A 20,099-nucleotide genomic window follows, 5' to 3' on the forward strand; every position below is an offset into this window, starting at 1 on the left:
GTAGCCATAAAAAACGGAATATAATAATACTCGTAATACTTGTGCCCACATCTAGCTGTGTGCTTAATTTTTCTTTCTTTTTTCCATTTTCCACGTCCCCCCTCTCTCCTCTCCTATTTTTCCACTATTCGAATTTGGCCATATAAACATTTTTGTGACGCTCGGTAATTACACTGAAAAACTCATTTGACGGGTCGCCCATTCACTGTGCGAGAGTGTATCTGTGTGCAATAAATCTCTCGATGTGTATACAACGATGTGTGTGTGTGTGTGTTTGTGTGTGGCTGGGCCAACGCACAGCTAAATTGTATCTCATAGATACGACTGGGATGCCTCCGCTGTGCGGCGCTCTTTATCTCAATTTTTATGCCTCTTGTGGCACAACAGGCGGCAGGCGGCAGGCAGCAGGCATCAGCGGCAGACAGCTTAGCTGGGGATTGTACTGGATCGGTTCGGTTCGGTTCGGTTCGCTGAGGCTCGGATCTGTTTAAGCTGCCCCGCAGGCAGGAGAGGAACCACCATTAAGTGGAATGCCTAGCCTGCAATCATTACTCATCCGTGCGCGTTCGTTCCTCTAGGGTTTCCTTACCGATTCGGATTCGGATTCGGATTCCGATTCGGCTATTGTCAATGGCAAGACAATGAGCAAACATCCAGATACAGATGCAAACACACACAAATGTGAGAAAGTATCTCTAAGTATATGCTACAATTTATGGCTTCCTACACACACACACACTCGGATAGGTGGCCCCAAAAAAATGTATATGGCAAGTCATAAATGCCTCAACCTCATGGACACTGTTTCAGCCACAGACACACAAAGATACAGATACTTTTGTTGTCATGGCAGCCATAAAAAAGAAGACAGAAAAGATACAAAAATCGAATGACACATCGCCCAATAAACATAAATTATAATTTATTTAACTTTTGCACTTTGTTTCATTGAATCTCGAATCCGAAAAACTCATTTGTTTGTTATTTTTCGGGTTTTCGCTTTTGAAAAATATTCAAGTGAAGGAAAAACATTTTCATTGCTTTGTTGCCTCGCCTCATTAAAAGACGTGCCCCGGCAACTATTTCAAATATTTTAATTATTTCCCCGTCATATAAAATATACGTTTCTGTGCTGATTCCCCAATCCAAATCGTTTTCGTGGGCGTTTCACGTTCTTTTCGGTTCTTTTTTAAAGCGTTTTTAATTGCCTCGCCTGAGACCAATTGACGTCCGTCTGTTTTTATGTCGGTGAATGGAAATGTAGAATGTAGAATGGGGAATGGGGAATGGAATGGGGGAAGGGTTAACAACTTGCCCCATCATCATCTGGCCCCCTTTTTGGCTGATTGTGAAAAGCACTTGGGTTTTAGTGTTGAGTTCTGTTCGGTTTCGCTTGAATTATGAACGCTGGCAATTCACAACTGAAACATGAGACCCGTGGAGGGCACACAATATGTTTCCCAAGAGGGGTTAGAAGGCGGAAGAGTCTGGGATGGTAGGAGGTCCAGTGGTAGGATGGCTGCTCATTGCACAATGACAAATTCGTCGGATAATATTTCCCATAGAGAATCTGTTGCTAATTGTGCTGCCATCGAGCAAAAAATAACTAAATGGAAAGGGTTGTTATTATTATACAAAAATATATATGCTTTTATGCACGCAGGAAAACATATTACGCAAGGGATCGGAACCCTTTTCAACCCTTTTTTAAAACGTTGAAATTTGTTTACTTAGGAACTAAAAAATGTTTCAATAAGAATGGAACTAACTCTTCGAATATTATATTAACCAGACAAGTTTGTTCGAAGCAATCTAAAGGTAATTAAGGAATTGTGAACACATTGGAATATATTCCATAAAAACCTTATCGCAGAGTTGTCTCTGGGACAATGATCCCACATATCCCATACAAAATACCATTTTACAAACAATTGTTTTTCCAACTCATAAATAAAACTTTATGGAAGGGCATTTCCTGGCTGAAACCCCTTTTACGAAAAAAGCGCCATATTATTCCCCTCCCCCTTGTAGAAGTAAAACTCATTTGATGTTATTCAAGTTTTTTTCAAATTAATATTCAATTAATTTGCATTTTTATTGTGTTCGGTTCAGTTGTTCTTTGGGGTTTTGTTTTATTATTTTCTTACTCATGCAGCCCAGTATTACTCGTATTTATATTTCCATTATATCAATAATATGCTACAAATTTATTCCATTTCTACCACTTTACATACTCATATATGAATACGCATTAAATGTATTTTGAAATATATTTTTTGTAAGTGTATTTCCATTCTACATAAGGAATTTACAAGAAACTTGTTTGGCTTCAATCGGAACAGAATTGTATGTGTTGGGGATTGAACTCGTACATACAAATGTAGAAAAAATATTACATTTAATGCAAATGTTCAGCTAACAGAATATGTAACAAAAAAAATGTGGGTAATTATCAAAGTGGATTCTATTTTTACAAAATACAAATTACGGTGCAGAACAATTATGAATAAAACTACTATCACATTGAAATATATATGAGAATATATATATGTATGTATGGTTTTGTCTGTGAAATAATTATAATTTATTATTAAATACATATCTACACACGCAAAGCGAAAACCGAAACAGTTTTTTTACCCAAAATTGCTCACTAATGTAACAAAATTCTTTCCACAACATTTTAGTTTTATTTCTCATCTGAGTATTTGCGAACAATTAAATGAAAAATCTGTTTTGTGGCCTTGGCAGTTTCGTTTCTTAGCCTAAATCCTACCCATTATTAGCAGCTGTCTGAAGAGCACAAGCAAAAAAAATAAAAAACATTCACAAGAGGATTTCCAGTAAATTAAGAAATATCTTTGTGTTAAATATTTAATTTCTTTCACAGCAGATTTGATAATAATTCATAGTTTTTTTTTGTTTTTTTTTTTCATTTTCGTTTTAATAGATTTCTATCTTGTTGGCATTTTTCATGCTCGATAAGTTTTTTGTTAATTCAGCGCTCGAACTGCTGGAAATAATTTTCTCGTTTGGTTTTCGGTATGCAATCCACCGCTCCATGCCATCGCGTATACCGGATGGATTGCACATGTGTCTATACATACTCGTACTACCCGTAAATATATATTTTTATTTCATTATTTATATAATTTGCTGATGGCCTAGTTAGTGGTTATGCTGCGGCATAGGCGTAGTCGGTATAGTGTTTATTATACCCGTATGTATGGTATATTTTACGTACTATTTGGATCGTCTATATCAATTTGTTTAGCTGGCTAATTTTCGCTTTTGCTTGTTGTTTGTTGTAAGTCACAATATGGTTGGCTAATGCAAGTTTACGTGTATCTTATGTGTGCCTATCTATATCGTAGGTATGCATGTATGTATGATAGGTATGAATGTATGTATTTATCATCGACTATTTAGGTCTGTTCGTGTCGGCCCAGTTTTGAGTGGAGTTTAATTGCCCAAGCCAGAGCCAAAAGCCCATCCACAGACACAGACACTATGAATTTGCTTCCTCTATAACTACATTTCTGTTTCTCTCTTTAGCTCTTTGTACACTTGTCTCTATCTCTATCTCTAGCTGTATCTGTGTCTGTGCATCTGCAACTTTGGCTTGTACATTTGGCTTGCCATCTGACATCTAATTTTAACTTGTTTCCATTGTTTTTTTATTAGTGTTTTGTTGGTTTTTGTTGTGCCTAATAGTTTACTTTGTAGTACAATTTTTATACTTTTTATACAGTACGACTCAGGGCTGTAAGGCAGTGGGAATTCGGATACTCTTGACGCTGTGAAAATTAAGAAAACGGTAGAGAGCGATAAATCAGGGAAATTAAGGGAATAAATTTACTTTTATAGCTTTTATCGAATGCTTGACTAATTGCTTCCATATACATACATTTATTAGAGAATTTTTGCATTTTTCAAATGATTAATTTATGTAAATGTTTCATCATACGGAATAGTTTCTGTTTGTGTTTTATTTTTTAATTCAAATACCTAAATGTCTGCCGATATATGTACGTATCTGTATCTGTACAGCCCCTGATGAACCCTAATGATGTATGGTTTTTCCTGACACTTAGCCCTGAACCGCACTGTACCCTCTACTCCATGTAACTCCACCTCCTCCTCCTCCACCTCCTCTTAGTAGTTGTATACCCCACTGCACTTAGGCAGCTGTAAGCGTTAATGCTTTTTAATTGTTTGTTGTGTGAGTGTTTTTATTTTTTTCGTATTTTTATTTCTTTTGTGGATATTTTGTACGCTAGCTAACTAGTTTTACACGTTGTCATGTATGTTTGTTGGCCAAGTTTGTTGCTTGTCCAAGTCTAAAGTTTGTAGTTCAAGTTGCTGTTGCTTTTTGTTTCATTATAATGTGTGTTTCATAGGCCTTTTCGAAAGCTTTTTGACCTTCCTGGCTGATCTCTCTCGCTGTCTCTCCTTCTCTCTGTACAATCTTGGCCAATTGGCAGGCAGTTTAAGTGATTTGACTTTGGTTTAGCAATGAACAAGATTTTTTTGTTTAACTACTCGCACTTTTGGGCCAGCCAAAAGTGTTGGTTTCTCATTTAATTTTACTGCAATTGTCTGAAATGTTGGGAAAACATGGTCGAGGGCATCTCGATCATTTGGTAGTACGCGTACAAACAGTTTGAATTTGAGAGTTTGAGCCTAATGTTTGAAAGGGAAAATTTTGATTTTAATTATTTTAAAATTAAAAAAAGTACCGAGTAGTCTGTTGTCTAGTTGTAGCAGTTGTAAAATAGCCTAAGAAGCAATCCAACTTTGACTCTATTTTGTTCTTGACTTTCCTGTAAAGCTTTGTCCGAAATACCCGCCATTTTTATCTGTTGACTAAAAGAATTCTCAGATAATGAAAAATGATGGATCTAGTCGTTGCATGAACCAGCTCAAATCTCAATACAGTACCGCATATAGTTTTTAGGCTTGCAACCTCTAAAAATATTTATTCCCACCATAATTGGAAATTAGAAATCTATGACAAATCGCTCTTGACATCATCTCCCAGCCTCTGACTCAGCTCAAAATTAAACTTAACTAAGCCTGACCAAAAAAAAAAGATTTCTATTTTGTCTGGCTAATTATTTATAGTTTTTGTTAAGCTGTTTTTGGGGCTTGGCTTTTGAATACTCGTATAGCCATACACAATAATTTGAATAATTTTATAATCTGCCATAGTGAGGGAGACAGCAAGAGAGAAAGGGTGTCAGGCAGAGAAGGAAAGACACACAGAGACACAGAGAGAGAGAGAGGTCAATTAAGTGCCATTAATTTGCCTTTTTAATTAATAATTTATATTTGTAATTTATTTAAAGCCGCTTTTTAAATCGCTAGACATGCTAGGAATTTACATACACATAAATATGTACACATATATTTCTCCCCCCACTGACTAAGCTGTCCATCTCATTCTGTGGACATGCAATCTATCGCTCTGTCTCTTTCACTGAGTGTGTCTGTTTATTCATGCATATAAATTATGCTAATTAGTTACAGCTACCGCCTGACAATATATAACATACGTACACACATACATACATACATATATCTGTATATATCTGTATCTGTTTTCGCCTTTATCTGATCTGCTATATTTTTTAATTAAAGCTTATTAAAAACTGTCGCTCTCTTCCATCTCTGTCTCTATTTCTGGCATAAATATTTATTAACCTTTATGCGCACTTAATTTATGACTTTTAGAGCGGGGTTTCGGTTGAGGGGCAATTACCAAAGGCCTAGAAAATATTTAAATGAATTTTTTTCGCCATCAAAATGTTTTAATTATGTCAGAAATGATGTAGTCGCAGATTGAAGTTGACCCAAAAAAAGGAAAAAGAGTAAAACGTGTGGAAAGAGGAGAGCAAAATGTTACCCAAGAAAGCCATTTGGAAGACGAAGCTCTTGATGCTCTTGCAAGCCCATCGTTTATATTTTAGATACTGCTAAGAATACGATGTGGTCATCCAAGTTACAGGTCAAACTTTGCTTAGGTTTGTATTAACATTTAATGCTAAAGTTTCTTCAGTTGGGTTTGAATATCTTACGGAAATATAACAATTTTGCATTTATTCTCCCATAAAACCTAATAACTTTCTGGTAGTGTATTGAAAAGTAACAAAGATAACAAGTTAACCGGTTGCCTAGGTCGGTGTGTGCCTCTCTCTTTCTCTTCCCACCTCTTTTGAGTCAGAGCTGAAGTTTCCCCCTCGCCCCGTCCACTTTCATAAGGCCATTGAGTCTGTCTCCCCCTCCCTCTTAGGCATGAGCTGGTGCCTTCCTCACGCTCCCACCCGCTCCGCACTTTTCTGAATCTCTGCTGGGGGTTCTCCCCACCTCTCTCCCTCGCACTCCTGACTCCACGTCTGTATCCGAGTCTGGCTCTCCGTCTGGTCGTCGTGGGGTCTCGTCTCTCCCCTCTTCGCTCTCCGCTGACTCGTAAATATCAACTTTATGACCAGCCTCAATGCGAGTGTCCTCAACTGTTGCCCCTATCCCACTTCTCCTCTCCTCGCCCATCAGCGCACGACCAGAGCTTTGCTGGCTGCCACTTAACTCCCCCGGCACGCCCCCACACACAGACAATGTTTGGGTTAGACAGCTTCCGATGTCGCGGCTTCTCTTTAGTTTCTTTCGTTTCTTTTTTCTTGTATTTTGTGTCTTGGGGCCGTTTCCACTTTGTTTTGTGTTACGTTTTTTGCTCTCTTTACTTCTCTTCTTCTTCGACTTCTTTTTTGCTGGACTTTGCTTAATGCGCTTTGCGTCATTTCATTTTGAGCAATTTTCGTTATTTTCGAGAGTGTGGTTGTGTGAGTGTTCGTGTGCATTCTCGTGCTTAAAAATAAACTAACTGTAAGCGCTCTCCCTCTCACATCAAACCCTCCTCTCTCTGACTCTTACGGTGCAAGCTTTTGGGGCATTTTTGCTGTTTCTGCCGCTGTAGGTATTTCTGTATTTTTATGCCTTTTATTTGCATGTTTTTTCTGTGTTTCACTTTGCTTTTTGTTTGCTTTCTGCTGGTTCCATTATTGGGTTTATTTATCCGTTGATGACTTTTAAATGGCAGCTGCTCTCCCGAATAAAAAAACAAAGAAATAATACGACTAAATAAACTCAATTAGAGAAGAAAACCTTTTAGTTGACCTATGCACGACGTAACTGTCCCCCGGTCCGGTAACATCTGCGAATGTCATTCATTTCAGGAGGGACAAAGGGGTGAGGAAACTTTGTACAGAGGTTTTTCATGGAGTAGAACTACCACAAAATGGAACTCTATTTTCTATCGCTCTATGAAATTCTCAAAGAATAACAATTGTTCTTAGAGTGGAGGCTCTGTTAGTTAATGAATGTATTAGGAATTCACTCGAAAAGTTCCTATCGTACTTATCTTAATCCCACAAAGCTCTCCTTCTTTCTCTGTTTCCTTTCTCTTACGTACATATGTAGATTCCTGAGCTTATTCCAATTTGGGCAAATAAAAAGCAAAAGCACTCGAGTTCAAGCACAACACTTGAGGGTTCCGACCCGGGTGTCTGGTCATTATCTTTTGATGCCCACACATGGCACACACTGGGAACCGAAGCCGTAGCCGTAGCCATAGCCACAGCCACAGCCATAATCATAATCAAATCCCATCCAAGTGCAGCCTCAATTTAGCTCACTAATGCCACACAATCCAGACGAGCACCACCTGACTGTCCGTCCAGCCACGGGAAGAGGAAAGACGGGAGAGCGACGCGAGAATGACGACAATGGGCGATGACCTCGCCAGTTGTGTGTGGGGACGGGGGCACTCACTCAATCAATCGCTCAATGGCATGCAAACGATTGCAAAGGGAGGGAGAGACGCAGCAGCAGCAACAGATGATGATGGAAATAAATGAAAGCAAAAGAAGAAGGCGGTCTTTTGGGCATCGAAGATGAGAATACCCTGGGAGAGATTTGATTCCCCTGGGATATATGTACATACATATTAACCCAAACTGGGATCAAGTATTTCCCCAAGGAGATTCCCATAAGAAAGAGTTTTTACCATTGTTACTATGGGAACTTATAATACTCTCTGATTTGATGTAGATTAAATTTCCCTGAACTATGTATACAGTTTCAGCTGTTGATTCCGTAGAATTCGGAAATGCTTCGCGATACCCTCTGTATGGCATGAGCATGCGACAGCACGGCAGACGATCTGTAGTATATTTTAATTACGTTCGGTGGAATTTCTTCTAATCTATGGGGCAATTTAATATGAATTGAATAAATGAATAGAGATGGCAATCGGCATGCGAGTGGGATGGCACCACCATTCAGGAAATCTGGCGCTGCTTTCTACGCTTAAGAGAGTTCGACTGTGGCTGCGAGTGCGAATGCGACAGCGGCGGACGAGGCCAGTCAGTTCCTGCTTTAGTCTCTCTCGCTATCTCTCTGCTTGGAATGGAATGGACTTGGACTCGTTTCGGAGATCTAGGGCAGGCCACAGTGGGATGAGTCAGTCTGCGGTCGGCCGGGTCGTTTTGTTTTGTTTCGTTCGTTCAATGGGAAACGGATGTCGTTTATTTTTTTTGTTCCCCAAAAAAATAAAACACTCTTTAAATTAATTTGCTGATTGCTGGCTGGAAATCCTCACGAGGGTTTCGTTTCGCTTTCCTATGAATAAATTAAGCGATTATGTACTTCCCGGAACTGCTTTTCTCTGAGAGAAACAAAACACAAAAGGTTTTTCAGCCTGTAATCAATAATCCCCGCGGGGACCTTCCAGGCCCAAAGCCCGATAACATCTTGAACATTTCCTGTCGCCCCACCAGCAAAACTTTTGCTTCAGGGCATTAGTTTTTCCTTTAGAACGGGAGAATGGGGCCCACCGTGCGATGGCATAATCAGGAAAAGAGAGCAAAGGAGACAAATGAAGAATGCCGTTGGAATAAGACCCCTGTCTCCCTGTCCCTCTTTTTGTCTGTTGTTCAAAGGTCTTCCATCAATGACAATAATCAATCACAGAGCCACACCGAAATAATAAAAGAGAAAGAGCGAACCAAAGCAAAGCTGAAAATCAAATTAAGTGACTGACAAGGGGAGAATAACCACCCAAAAAAGGGGGAAGGGGAGTGCAAGTGTGAAAATTGAGCCACAAAAGCCGACGGCAATTAAGTGTGCGAAAGACGTGGATGGCAGCAGTCAAAGCATCTTCCTCTCCCTCATGGGAATTGAATTGAAAGTTCGGATCGAAAACTGATGCGGAAAAGGGGATATTTCTACTTTCAATACACAAATGAACGACGAAACAGAGGAACATCGAAGTTGATTATTGAAATCTCGGAAAAATCTGTCTTGCTAACCGTGAAAAATTGCAATTTGTAAAATTGAAATAATAAATTTGAAATCACTGAAATGCACTGGAAATTCTCTCACTGTTTGTCGCCTTTTCACTGCTATTTGCCTTGGCCAAATCACTCTGACCATCTCTTACTAAATCACTCTAATCATCGGATTTGCTCTTTGTACACATTCTACCAATTGAAAACACATTTTTACTTAATTTTTTTGCATATTTGCGCTTCAAATTACGTTGCATAATTTTGAATAATTTTTATTCATATTCTTTTGTGTTGTTTCCTTCTCATTCACCATCCGTACTCATTCCTTTTCTCTCCTTCTTTCTCTCTCTCATTCTTCTCATTCTTTTGGTAATAATTGTGGCATTTTCCATAAATTGTTTTGCTGCTATAACATTTGTCGTGTTTTTGTTTAATTAAATATGCATATAATTATGTAATTTTTAGCATTTGTTTGTTGGTTTTCCATTTTTATTGTTGGTTGATTTGAAAGTTTGTTGGTTTTTAGGTTTTTTCGCCTTGGCTTTTTGTTGGTTTTTCTTGTTTTCTTTTAATTTAAATTAAATTAGATACTAAAATTATTTTATAACAAATATCACTACAATAGTTTGCATTTTTTTGTTGTTTGTTTTTCCTTTTGTTTATCATGTACTACAATTACTAGAAAAAGAAACAAAACACACTTTTCATCGGCATCTTTTCCTTCTTCTCCTTCTTTCTTATCATCTCCATCCTGTTCTCCTTCTGAGGACAATCTTCATTCATTCTTTCTTTTGGGAACAGCTCTAAACAGAATTTAGCTTTAATTTTTTTTGTTTTTTCATATTTTTTGATTCTAAAAGCTTTTGGGGGGAGTCGACCGGGTTTACAGGGTTGTATTATACGGGAGAGAAGAGATGGCCTATATAATGGGGGTTTTGGGGGGAGGGTTTTCCTATTGGCTATTCCTTGAGGCGGCTATTTTCATCGACGTTTACTTGGTAAGCGCCTGTCTCAGTTGGTTGCTGCTTCTTCTGCCTCCGCGCTGCTCCTGGGAGGGGGATCACACATTGTAGCAGGATATCTGCTGCTGCAGATGCTGGAATGTGGGCGTCGCCGCCGCGGCCGCTCCGAATGGCACAAACGAGGTCTGCCCCAAGCTTCCGGCGGCCGCGGCGGCTGCGGCCAGGTTGAGGGAGGCCGCCGCCGCATAGGGGTGCATCCGCTGCGAGCGCAGGTACTGCCGGTACTTGCCGCTCAGCTTATCCGTGGCAGAGGTGGCGCCTCCAGTCGATCCCGGACACGCGCCCGCCCCCGGACCCGCACCCGATGCAGACGTGGGCGTCACGGTGGCGCCGTACAGCCGCTGCATGGGCGTGGTGTCAGGGCCGGCCTGATAATTGCTAGGAACTGTGGCCATCGGCGAGCGGTCCATCAGCATGGCCATGCTCTGCGCGGGCGCCGCCCCACCCACTGCTGTGGCATCCCAGGGCGGAGGGGGCAGGCAGTGTTGCTGCTGCTGCTGATGGTGCTTCGTGCTGCCACCGACCGAGGGCGCCGTCTGGCCGTAGTTCGAGCCGGAAATCATGGCATCCCTCTTCCCAGAGGCGGCGCCCGATCCTCCCGAAGAGCCGTTGCTCCCCTTGGCCGCGTAGAGGGTCTGATGGGGCGGGGGTGCCAGCATGTGGTGCGGCGTCATGGCAGTGCGTGCGGCCAGCGCCGCTGCCAGCTGATCCCACTGCCCCGCCGCTGCGGCGGCTATTGACGCGGAGCTGGCTGCGGCGGCTGCTGCTGCTGCTGCGGCCACCTGTGCGGCAGCCGCCGTTGAGGTGGAGTGGCTTTGACTTTGGCTTTGACGACTTTGGTTGCTGCTGCTTCGCTGCTGCTGCGCCTGATGCTGCTGCTGCGCTTGATGCTGTTGCTGCTGTTGGCGACGCACATGCTCCTGCTGATGCTGCTGCTGTTGCTGCTGCTGCTGTTGCACGGGATAATGTGCCTGCTGCGACATCTGCGACATTTGTTGGTGCTGCTGACGCAACTGCTGCTGCTGCTGCTGGTACACCTGCCTCTGCTGCTGTTGAGCTTGATGCTGCTGCTGCTGTTGTTGTTGCTGCTGCTGTTGCTGCTGTTGTTGTTGTTGCTGCTGTTGTTGCTGTTGTTGCTGCTGTTGTTGCTGCTGCTGCTGTTGTTGCGCACTCTGTCTGGCTCCACGACGCGCTGCACTGCTGCTGGGTGCCGCGGCGGCCGCTCCTCCGCCACCGCCAAGCGCCGCCCCACTGCTGACTGCACTGTTGTTGGCCGTGCGCGCCGTTGCCTGCATGTTGTTCACGAAGGGACTGCGCCGCTGCGACTCCATTTTGCGAAAGTAGCAGGGATGGATCATCAGCAGAGGCTCCACGCGCTGTCCAGCGGGTGGCTTGGGCTGATTGGGGAGCTCGTACTCGACGCTGCAGTCGACGTGCAGTGGAATGCTGTAGTCCTTCTGGGGCGACGCTGCCGCAGCCGCTGCACCGGTGCTGTTTGCATTGCTGCTGCTATTGGCGCTGCTGCTGGCAGAGACACTCTGCTGCTGCTGTTGGCGTGAGGTGGCGACGGCGGCGACCTGGGTCTGGGCCGCCGCCGCATGGCTGTGGCGGGTGTTGGAGGCGGGCTGATGTGAATGTTGCTGCTGCTGCTGCTGGCGGTGATGTTGCTGCTGCTGCTGTTGGAGCAACTGTTGCTGATGTGCTGACACGGCGGCATGGTACATGTGTTGCTGTTGCTGCTGCTGCTGCTGCGCCTGGTGATGCTGCTGCTGGGAATGGCTGTGCTGCTGCTGTTGTTGCTGCTGCTGCTGCTGTTGCAAGGCATTCAAGGCGGCAGCGGACATGCCGTGGGAAAGGGACGACATGTCATAGCTAGCATAACAGGCGGCCATCGTCATTGTTGTGTGTGGGGTGGAGAGAGTGTGTGTAAGAGAGTGTGTGCTTGCTGCTACTCTCTTCTACTTCTACTCCTTCTGCTGCTGCTTCTCCTCCTTCGTTAACACAGTTATAATTTAAGTTTTATTCTTTTCTTTTATTGCATTTTTGTGATTATTCTTTCTGCTTGCTTTTCACTTGTGAAAAAATTTCAAGACACTTTTTTCTTTCTTTTATTAGATTTCTTTTTCTTTTGCTTTTCTTATTCTTTGTATTGGCACTGGTAATCCAAAAAAGAGAGCGCGCGGCTAACGGCTGTTGTGGCTGCAGGTAATCCGTGAGTGTGTGTTGAGTGTGTGATTTTCTCGCGTGTGTGTGTGTGTAAGAGGAGGAACCTTAATCCATTTGCAGATTATTCCGTTCGGAATTGTTGCTGCTTTTTATCAGAACCCGTATTCGTATTCGTATTTTATTTTACTTTTACTTTGTTTAACTTTGTTTCGTTTATTGTATTTTGTTGTATATTTAGCGTTTTAATCAGTCTTGGTTTAGGTTTTTGTTTAAATGCAGCGCTTAAAGTGTTACTATTTTTAGCTGCGGCTTTTATTTGTTTTTTTCTTTTGTCAGTCTTTTGTCGCGCTCAGTGTTCTGCTTTGCTGTTGGCTGGCTTACAGTTCTTTCTCTGGTTCGGTTCCCGTTTCCGTAGCGGCTTTCAGTGTTTAGTTTCTAGAGAAATTACGTCCGAACGCGTTGACCAGCCCGAGCATAGTGACTCTGATTAAGCATGGCACTCTGTCGAAGCACGGCGGCGTGCTGAATGGCGGAGAGCGCGTTTGCTGAATTGCTCGACAAAGAGAGAGAACGAGACACGTTTTCTGCTGAATTGAGGGAGAGAGTACAACAGCTGTTCACCACCACGGTTCCGTTTTACTTTGTTGTTACTTTTGGCAGCGTTTGAATTGATTGAGATTTTCTTTGCTTGGTTTTTTATCACTCAATTTTCCATCACTTTTTCTATCACAATATGTGCCAAAAACAACATTTATTTGGTTTTCTAGTTCGACGTTTCTCCCATGTTCTTGGTTAGTTCTTCGCGAAAGTTTCTCATGGAGGCGCGCCTTGGTCGAGGTATGTTCTTGTCGGGGCGAGTTCTGGGCAGCGAATGTGGCTATGTGGCCCTCTGATCTTAAGGTTGGCCTGGCGTCGCAGTCGCGTCGCTGACGCAGCTCTCGCGCTCTCTCAGTCCCTCCCTCTCCTCTTGAAAACTCTCCCTTCATCCAATGTGTTTTACCTGCCGCACAGCTGACTCGTGACGTCGCGTATTCAGCACTCACTCACACACGCTCACAACCGTTGGCACACACACTCTCTTTGGCATTTTATTGTTGCTGCATGCTTCTTAAGCCAATTGCATTCAATGGCAGCATATGGCCGCTCTCCGGCCTAAACACTCTACATCGCTCTCTCGCTTCGACTTACACATTCAGCCGTATATTACTACCACGGCGGCCATCTTTACAACTGTTTTGGTGTTTGAACAAGAGCGAGAGAGAGAGAGAGTCGGTCTGCCGCTGTCTTTTTTTATGCGGGCCACGGGTCGCATTATTTTGTAATATGAGTTTTTTTTTGCCCGTATTATGCTCTCCATTCTGGGTGAGAGCAATTGTGGCCTGCTTTAATTTTTACGATTACTTTTTGCGCTCCTGTTTCCGTTTAGGGCTGCTGCTGCTGCTGTGTGTTTGGAAGAAGTGGTCGGAGGGGGGGAGACAGTCTTCTTCATGTTGGAATGCCAGAATTTGAGAGCGCTTTTGAGAGCTAATTGAGTGGTTATGGGACTGACGCCACTACCGTTAGAATTCCCTTTTGGGTGCGGCACTCAAATATAAAATCCCCAACAGAAAGTCCTTAAAATAAAATTCTCATGGAAACGAGGGAAATAAACTCAGTGGTGACAGGAAGGCGACTTGGGGGGTCGATGTAGGATTGCGATTTGCTATTTCATACAGGCTTGGTTACGGGCCGGCCCATGGCTAAGCAGAAGCAGCGGCAATTGTACGCTCCTGTTAATCCCGCCCAGGATCTCCGCATGGTCCTAGTCTGGCTGACAAATCATTGGTTAGACCAACCCATTTTGAGTAATTAATTATCAAATTCGCATTCTAATAGAGAAATTCTCCCTCCCAGAGGGTGAGGGAACATTCAACGCTCAAAGTGCTGCAGACATTTTCTGCACTGCACTAAAACCCCAGTACAATTTAACTCTTTGGGAATGGTTCTACCCCTGCCCCTTCCCAATCTCTTAAACATAAAGCTTGCGCATACAGCGCACACATGGACAGAGAGAGGTAGCAGCAGACAGAGACGCACACACACACATCCATACACATTGTAATAAATAAGGAAGGTCGTTGCCATAGCAGCAGCCGCCGTTGGCGTCGTCGCTTTTTTCCGACTTTTTTGTTGTTTCGTGAGAGCGCTTTTGGGGTCTGGTAGCTCTGCTCTCTGGCGCTGACTTGCTCTTCCTCTCTCACGATTTGGGGCTGCTCCATTCAGCGGTCTTATGATGATGACAACAAATCAGCTGTTTGGAGGTGTGTCTGTATATGTGTGTATGTGAGTGCATGTGTGTGTGTGACGACTGTCTGGCTGCGAAGCTTATGCCCTCACACCCTCCCCAAATGATTGTTTTTGCTGCTTCTGAGCATGTGTTTCGCTTGTTGTTGTTGCTTTTGCTGCCTGCTTCTTTGCGTGCTTAACGAAGAGTCGGCCGTATTACCGTTTGTTTGTTGATTACTGTGCTGCATCGTGTCCCCCTTCTCCTTCTCGTTTCATCATCAGCAATTGGGAAATTACCAAAAAAATGTGGAATTAAAGAAATAATAGAGGGAGAGTCTCAGTACCTTTTGTTGTGAGTTCAGGAAATGTTCTGTGAATCATTTTCTTCAATTAAGTTTCGCCAAATCCTCTCAAATTTGAATATAAGGTATTGTATAATTTTGCATAATTTCTACAGTAATATTTACCTCCTCCTCCTACTCTGCCTCTTTAGTATTCACTCGCAATATGGATTCAGCCCACATTTCCTGTTCCCTTGGTCTCCTATTCGTCCTAATCTCTGTCATCTGTGTTTTTGTTGCACTCCTTCCCAGCTCCTTTCCGCCGTTCTTTCTTTCACGTCCATCACCTTCTTCCTTTCCGCTGCAGCATATCAAATTCATAACTCAACGTCGTCTGCCCTGCCCTGCCTACCTTTCTCTTTGGCAAAGTCAAAGTCTCTCTTTGTGCAATCTCCTTCCCCATCTTCAACTTCTCCTCCTCCTTTCATGTTGCTTCCTTTCCTTGAAACCTGTTTTGCATTATTAAGTAACCGCTGTGCTGTGCTGTGCCTCTGTCCTGGCCTATGTGTGTTAGTCTCCCGTGTAATTATGTACATATGTACATACATACATACATAAATACATACATACATATATGTATGTCATGTGTGCGCCTGTTTCTGTGAGACATCGAAGTGAACCGGTTGTTCTTCTTAGGAAGATTTCTGCTGCTTGCTCCTATTCCTCTTTCTCTCTCTCTGGCATTGCACATGCAACTTTCGTTTTTTTTTTGTGTGTCTCTCTCTCTCTGTCTCAGTCTTTCATCTTTCCCCTTCTCTGTTTTGTGTGTGTGTCTTTCTTGTCTGGGGGCCGCCTTGTTAATTCGAAATAAAAACAGGAAAATTTACTTTACAATCTGTGCTAAAATCGTAAATTTTTTCCCGGTCCCCTGCCCTTGTTCCCTGTCCCTTCCCACAGGTACGCTAATCCGCTTGGCCATGACTCCGGGCCCTCCTCTCGCCTATTTGTTCTTGGTCTCGCCTCTCCTCCTCTGGCCTCTCTTCGGCCCTTGCTCTAACCGTTCTTCTGTTTGTTGTTCCACGTATTCTCTCGTGCCGCGGTCCCAGTTCTTGCCTTTCCTAGCCTATACCCTGCACCCGTCAAGGGTACCAGAGTTTATTGTATTGATGCTAATGTATGCAACAGACAGATCCCATTATACCAGGCACTCCACCGACTCTCGCTCTCTGCGTATCAGAACCACTCTGTAGATAAGAGAGAGTTTTTGTGGAGAACAGTCTGGATCCTCAGTGGTCCTTACGTCCCAGCTTGTATCAAAACATTCAATAGTGAGTAATTCCCGGTCGAAGCCCTCGGAGCTCAGCATTCTGCCTAGTTGTTATCTCTTCTTATTTAATTTGTGCTGCAGAGAGAGACGAGAGTCGCCGTCTAATCTTTCCAGCAATATCATCACGAACAGCTTGTCCTCTCTCCCTTGCACTCACTCCACTCGTAGCACTCGCAGCACTCCACTCTCTTAACACATAAGAGAGGAGAGCCTTTGCACCGTTGATTGATGCGTTTCCCATTCGGAATTTATGCCATGGACCATTTTGGGCAAGGCACAACAGTCCTTTGCTTCCACTCAACTCTCCCATTCCACTTCATTCCACTCTCCACTCCCAGTCCCAGTCCCCTACAGCTGCAATCAGCGGCTTGATCGAAGCGTGCGATACCCAAGAAACAACAAGAGTGAAGTAGGAACAGGAGGTGCGGAGAGGCGGGGATGTCTTGAGTTCCAGGCACGGCGTGCACGTCGAATGAATCTAAATTGCTAAATACCTTTTTATGGTTACTGGCCTGTTCTGGCCCCACCGTACCCGAGCTGCCCCCTGCTACCACACTTTAAACTTCAATTTAACATTTTTTAAAAATGTATCTCTGTATCTGTAGTGGCTTTCGCAGAAGCGATCCATAGTTGCTTCATAATGTATTGCATACATTTTGATTTTCCCCTGAAAACTGGCCAATCTTCCCTCCCTGCCCCTCCGCAACGATCGGCAGAGGATGCCGCATTTGGTGGTGCCTGGCCTGCCTCCTTTGGCTGGGTTTTAATAGCCCTTTGGGAATTATTCATTTCCATTGTTTCGCTGGCTATTCCTCACTCTCTGTCTACCATTTCATTCCATTCCAATTTCGATTGCCCATCGAGTTATCAACAATTTAAGTTATTTTTTCCGTCTCTCTTCTTTTTTTTATAAAATTATGCAACTAATTGTCAGGAATGTCAGACATTTGAGTCCCAAAAGAGGAAGCAAAAGCTAGACATGCTGGTAGGAGTTTTAGATACCCTTCAATAATGATCTTTCGAATGCACGATCAAAAGCAAAGACTTGTCTTACGAGCAACAGGAAGATCAATCTTACCTAAGAAACAACGGACTCAGTCGTCCTTCAGAGCTGATCTTTTGTTTCCATGGAACCCAATCTTCTTCCACATTAATGCTACCCCAAAGAAGAGTATTATGATGAGCTGTCGTCTCTTCTGTCAGCTGGCAAATGCATAATTAACTTGACCTTCATTCGCTGCCATCGCTCGGTCAGCCGGAGACTGCTGTCCAGAGGGGGGGACGGGACTGACACCAGAAATTGCAGTTATGTTCTGCTTCGTGGAGGAGTTCGGGGAAGTTTCTCCGTTTCCCTGTTTATTTTTACTCATACATATTATTTTTTTTGTTTTTTTTTATTTTTTATTGGAAATGCTATTAAATGGATTCCGTTGAAAATACTTTCGGGAGAAGAAACACCGGAATGTCGCCTCGGGTTTTGGGTTTCACAAAAAATACTATCCAGAGGAAAGAACAACAAAAACTTTGGCCGAAGCAATTATAGTTATGTCTTGTGATATTTGAGGAATTTCATACAGAAATATCATATATTTGATACGAGTTCTTCGTGTGTTTATTCGTTATTTTTTTTTTTTTTTTGGGAGACGCGAAATAAACATCAAATTTGTCGGCGGACGCATAATTGTAGGTCGATCTGAGGGATAACGATCCTTTTATAGCGGTTCAGGGAGGGGCCGTCTCGCTTTGATGATTGGTGGAGGTTTAATCATACTTTCAGTAAAGTGGAAAGCACATAATGACTCGAGAATTCCCCAAATAAAGAATCACCGACATAAATAGTCATTCTCAACGAAATTTCCATTCCTCCATTCGTGATAATAATGCCACTGTAGCCCCAGTCACACCCTAAAAAGTTCTGCAACCATTATGTGGGGACGATGCTGCCGCTCCCCCCATAAGTTAGACGGGGAACATCGCATACATTTAAAATAATCTCCAAATAATAACAGATCCTCTCTGCGCCAGCGTTTTACAACAATTACGAAATTCTACACAACACAAAAGAGGTAAAAAATAGAGAGGGGGAAAAAACAACTTGAAAATGCCGGCGGCGCGGCGGCAAATTGCGCGAAAAGCAACAAAATATATATCAAGTCTTGCCTTATAGAGGCACTCCATGGATCCAATTAGCAAGCAATTTATATGCACTTTGTTTGAGGTGAGGGTATGCCGGTCGTAGCTGCTTCGCTGCTTCCCAGGCAAGGCCCGAGAATGGGTGTCTGGGTCTTGGGAAATGGGAGAGCTGATCTGGATAAGCCACAGGCACGAGTATGGCCTGGCATTGTATGTCGTACTTTATGGATGGGTTCTTTTAAGTCTTCTGCGTAGTAAGTGTTCAAATAAACCGATGTGCGATTAGTGGGCGATTTCTTGGGATGACAAATGCTGTAGTCACAGCTGATATTCGTCTAAAAGAATAATTCTAGAGACTAAGAAAGTTGTTCTTAAAAAAGGTGTGGCGGAAGCTGAGAAATGTATTCTTTTTGATCAATTTCCACCCTTTTTAATAACATGTTCCATTCATTTTAAGCCCTTGAATGTTGCACCGGTTTTGTATCTAGCAAAAAGATTTCTCTACCGGTTATCCGACTTATCAGTTGGCAACTGGTAAACATGCGTCCTTAAGCCAATATACCCACAGCCCATCCGAATCCCTTGGTAATCCTCTTTCAAATCAATCATGAATCCAACGAGAAACCGGGTGGGTGATTATTTTATGTCAGACTTGCTTTTGTAGTTTTAAATCCTTTTTTTTTTAATCTCAAAAATTTTTGCAGTTTTAAAAGAAATATTTATAAGCCAAATATTTATCCGGCCATCACTCGATCGAAGGTAATTTTTGTAGAGCATTCAAAATTCTTGTTGGTATCTTTGGGCTTTGTCTTTTCCCTCTTTCACTCTGGCGACACATTTCAAAGACACTTAATACTCGGCTCAAAGTTGGGCCGCATTTAACCATTTTGATTGCAGTTTCAAATTGCAGTTATTTCGGTGCTTCGGAGGGAGTAAACGGTGGGTGGGGCAGTGGTTTCTGACAGGTAACACTGTCACTTGCCCTGACATATGGGGGTTGTTGAGAACTTGGTCCGGACAGTGCCCTCCCTCCACGCATTATTTAGTTGCTGCTGATGCGGGCGCAATATATTTTAACCAAATTGTTTTCGCCGGGAGCCTCATGCTCGTTATAAGGGTCGCTCGCAGTCGCAGTAGCAGCACCTGCCCGTGGGGGGAAAGTTCTCAAAGTTCGTTATTTTTTTTCGCAGATGGTGCTCTGCTCTGTAAGTATCCAAGGGATTAGGTGGTCGTGTGTGAATGTATCTGTACGAGTGGGTATTTCGCTTTGCATGGCATGCTATAATTTAGCATAAATTGTCCGTGCTGTCGAGATTAATGTATCTAATGACCTGATTTGCTGATTTACAGTAATTTCCAGCTTACAGCTACCCCTCGGATACACGGATACACGGATACATTGAAGCACACATGGCCGACTGGCTGACTGTCTGACTGTCTGGCGGTCTGCCTACCTGAGATACATTTTGTTTGCCCGGCGTTTTCCAGGAAGTGTGCGCAAGATACACAAAAGATACGAATACGACGAGACCACGAACATCTCGCACCGCATCCGCCGTTC

The 20,099-nt window shown here is 43.1% G+C and overlaps 1 protein-coding gene across 1 annotated transcript; it reads right to left on the reverse strand.

Moving 5' to 3' along the window:
• Positions 1-10,133: 10,133 nt before the first annotated feature.
• Positions 10,134-13,411, reverse strand: LOC117896131 (centrosomal and chromosomal factor). The gene has a single exon (XM_034804192.1). It carries the CDS (start codon positions 12,262-12,264, stop codon positions 10,405-10,407), a length of 1,860 nt encoding a protein of 619 aa, XP_034660083.1. The 5' UTR covers positions 12,265-13,411; the 3' UTR covers positions 10,134-10,404.
• Positions 13,412-20,099: the final 6,688 nt, after the last annotated feature.

The sequence above is a fragment of the Drosophila subobscura genome, chromosome O (assembly GCF_008121235.1).
Source record: "Drosophila subobscura isolate 14011-0131.10 chromosome O, UCBerk_Dsub_1.0, whole genome shotgun sequence".
Lineage (NCBI taxonomy): Eukaryota > Metazoa > Arthropoda > Insecta > Diptera > Drosophilidae > Drosophila > Drosophila subobscura.

Excerpts from the sequence above, each read along its gene's own strand:
- LOC117896131 (XM_034804192.1), bottom strand. The coding sequence starts at position 12,264 with ATGACGATGGCCGCCTGTTATGCTAGCTATGACATGTCGTCCCTTTCC.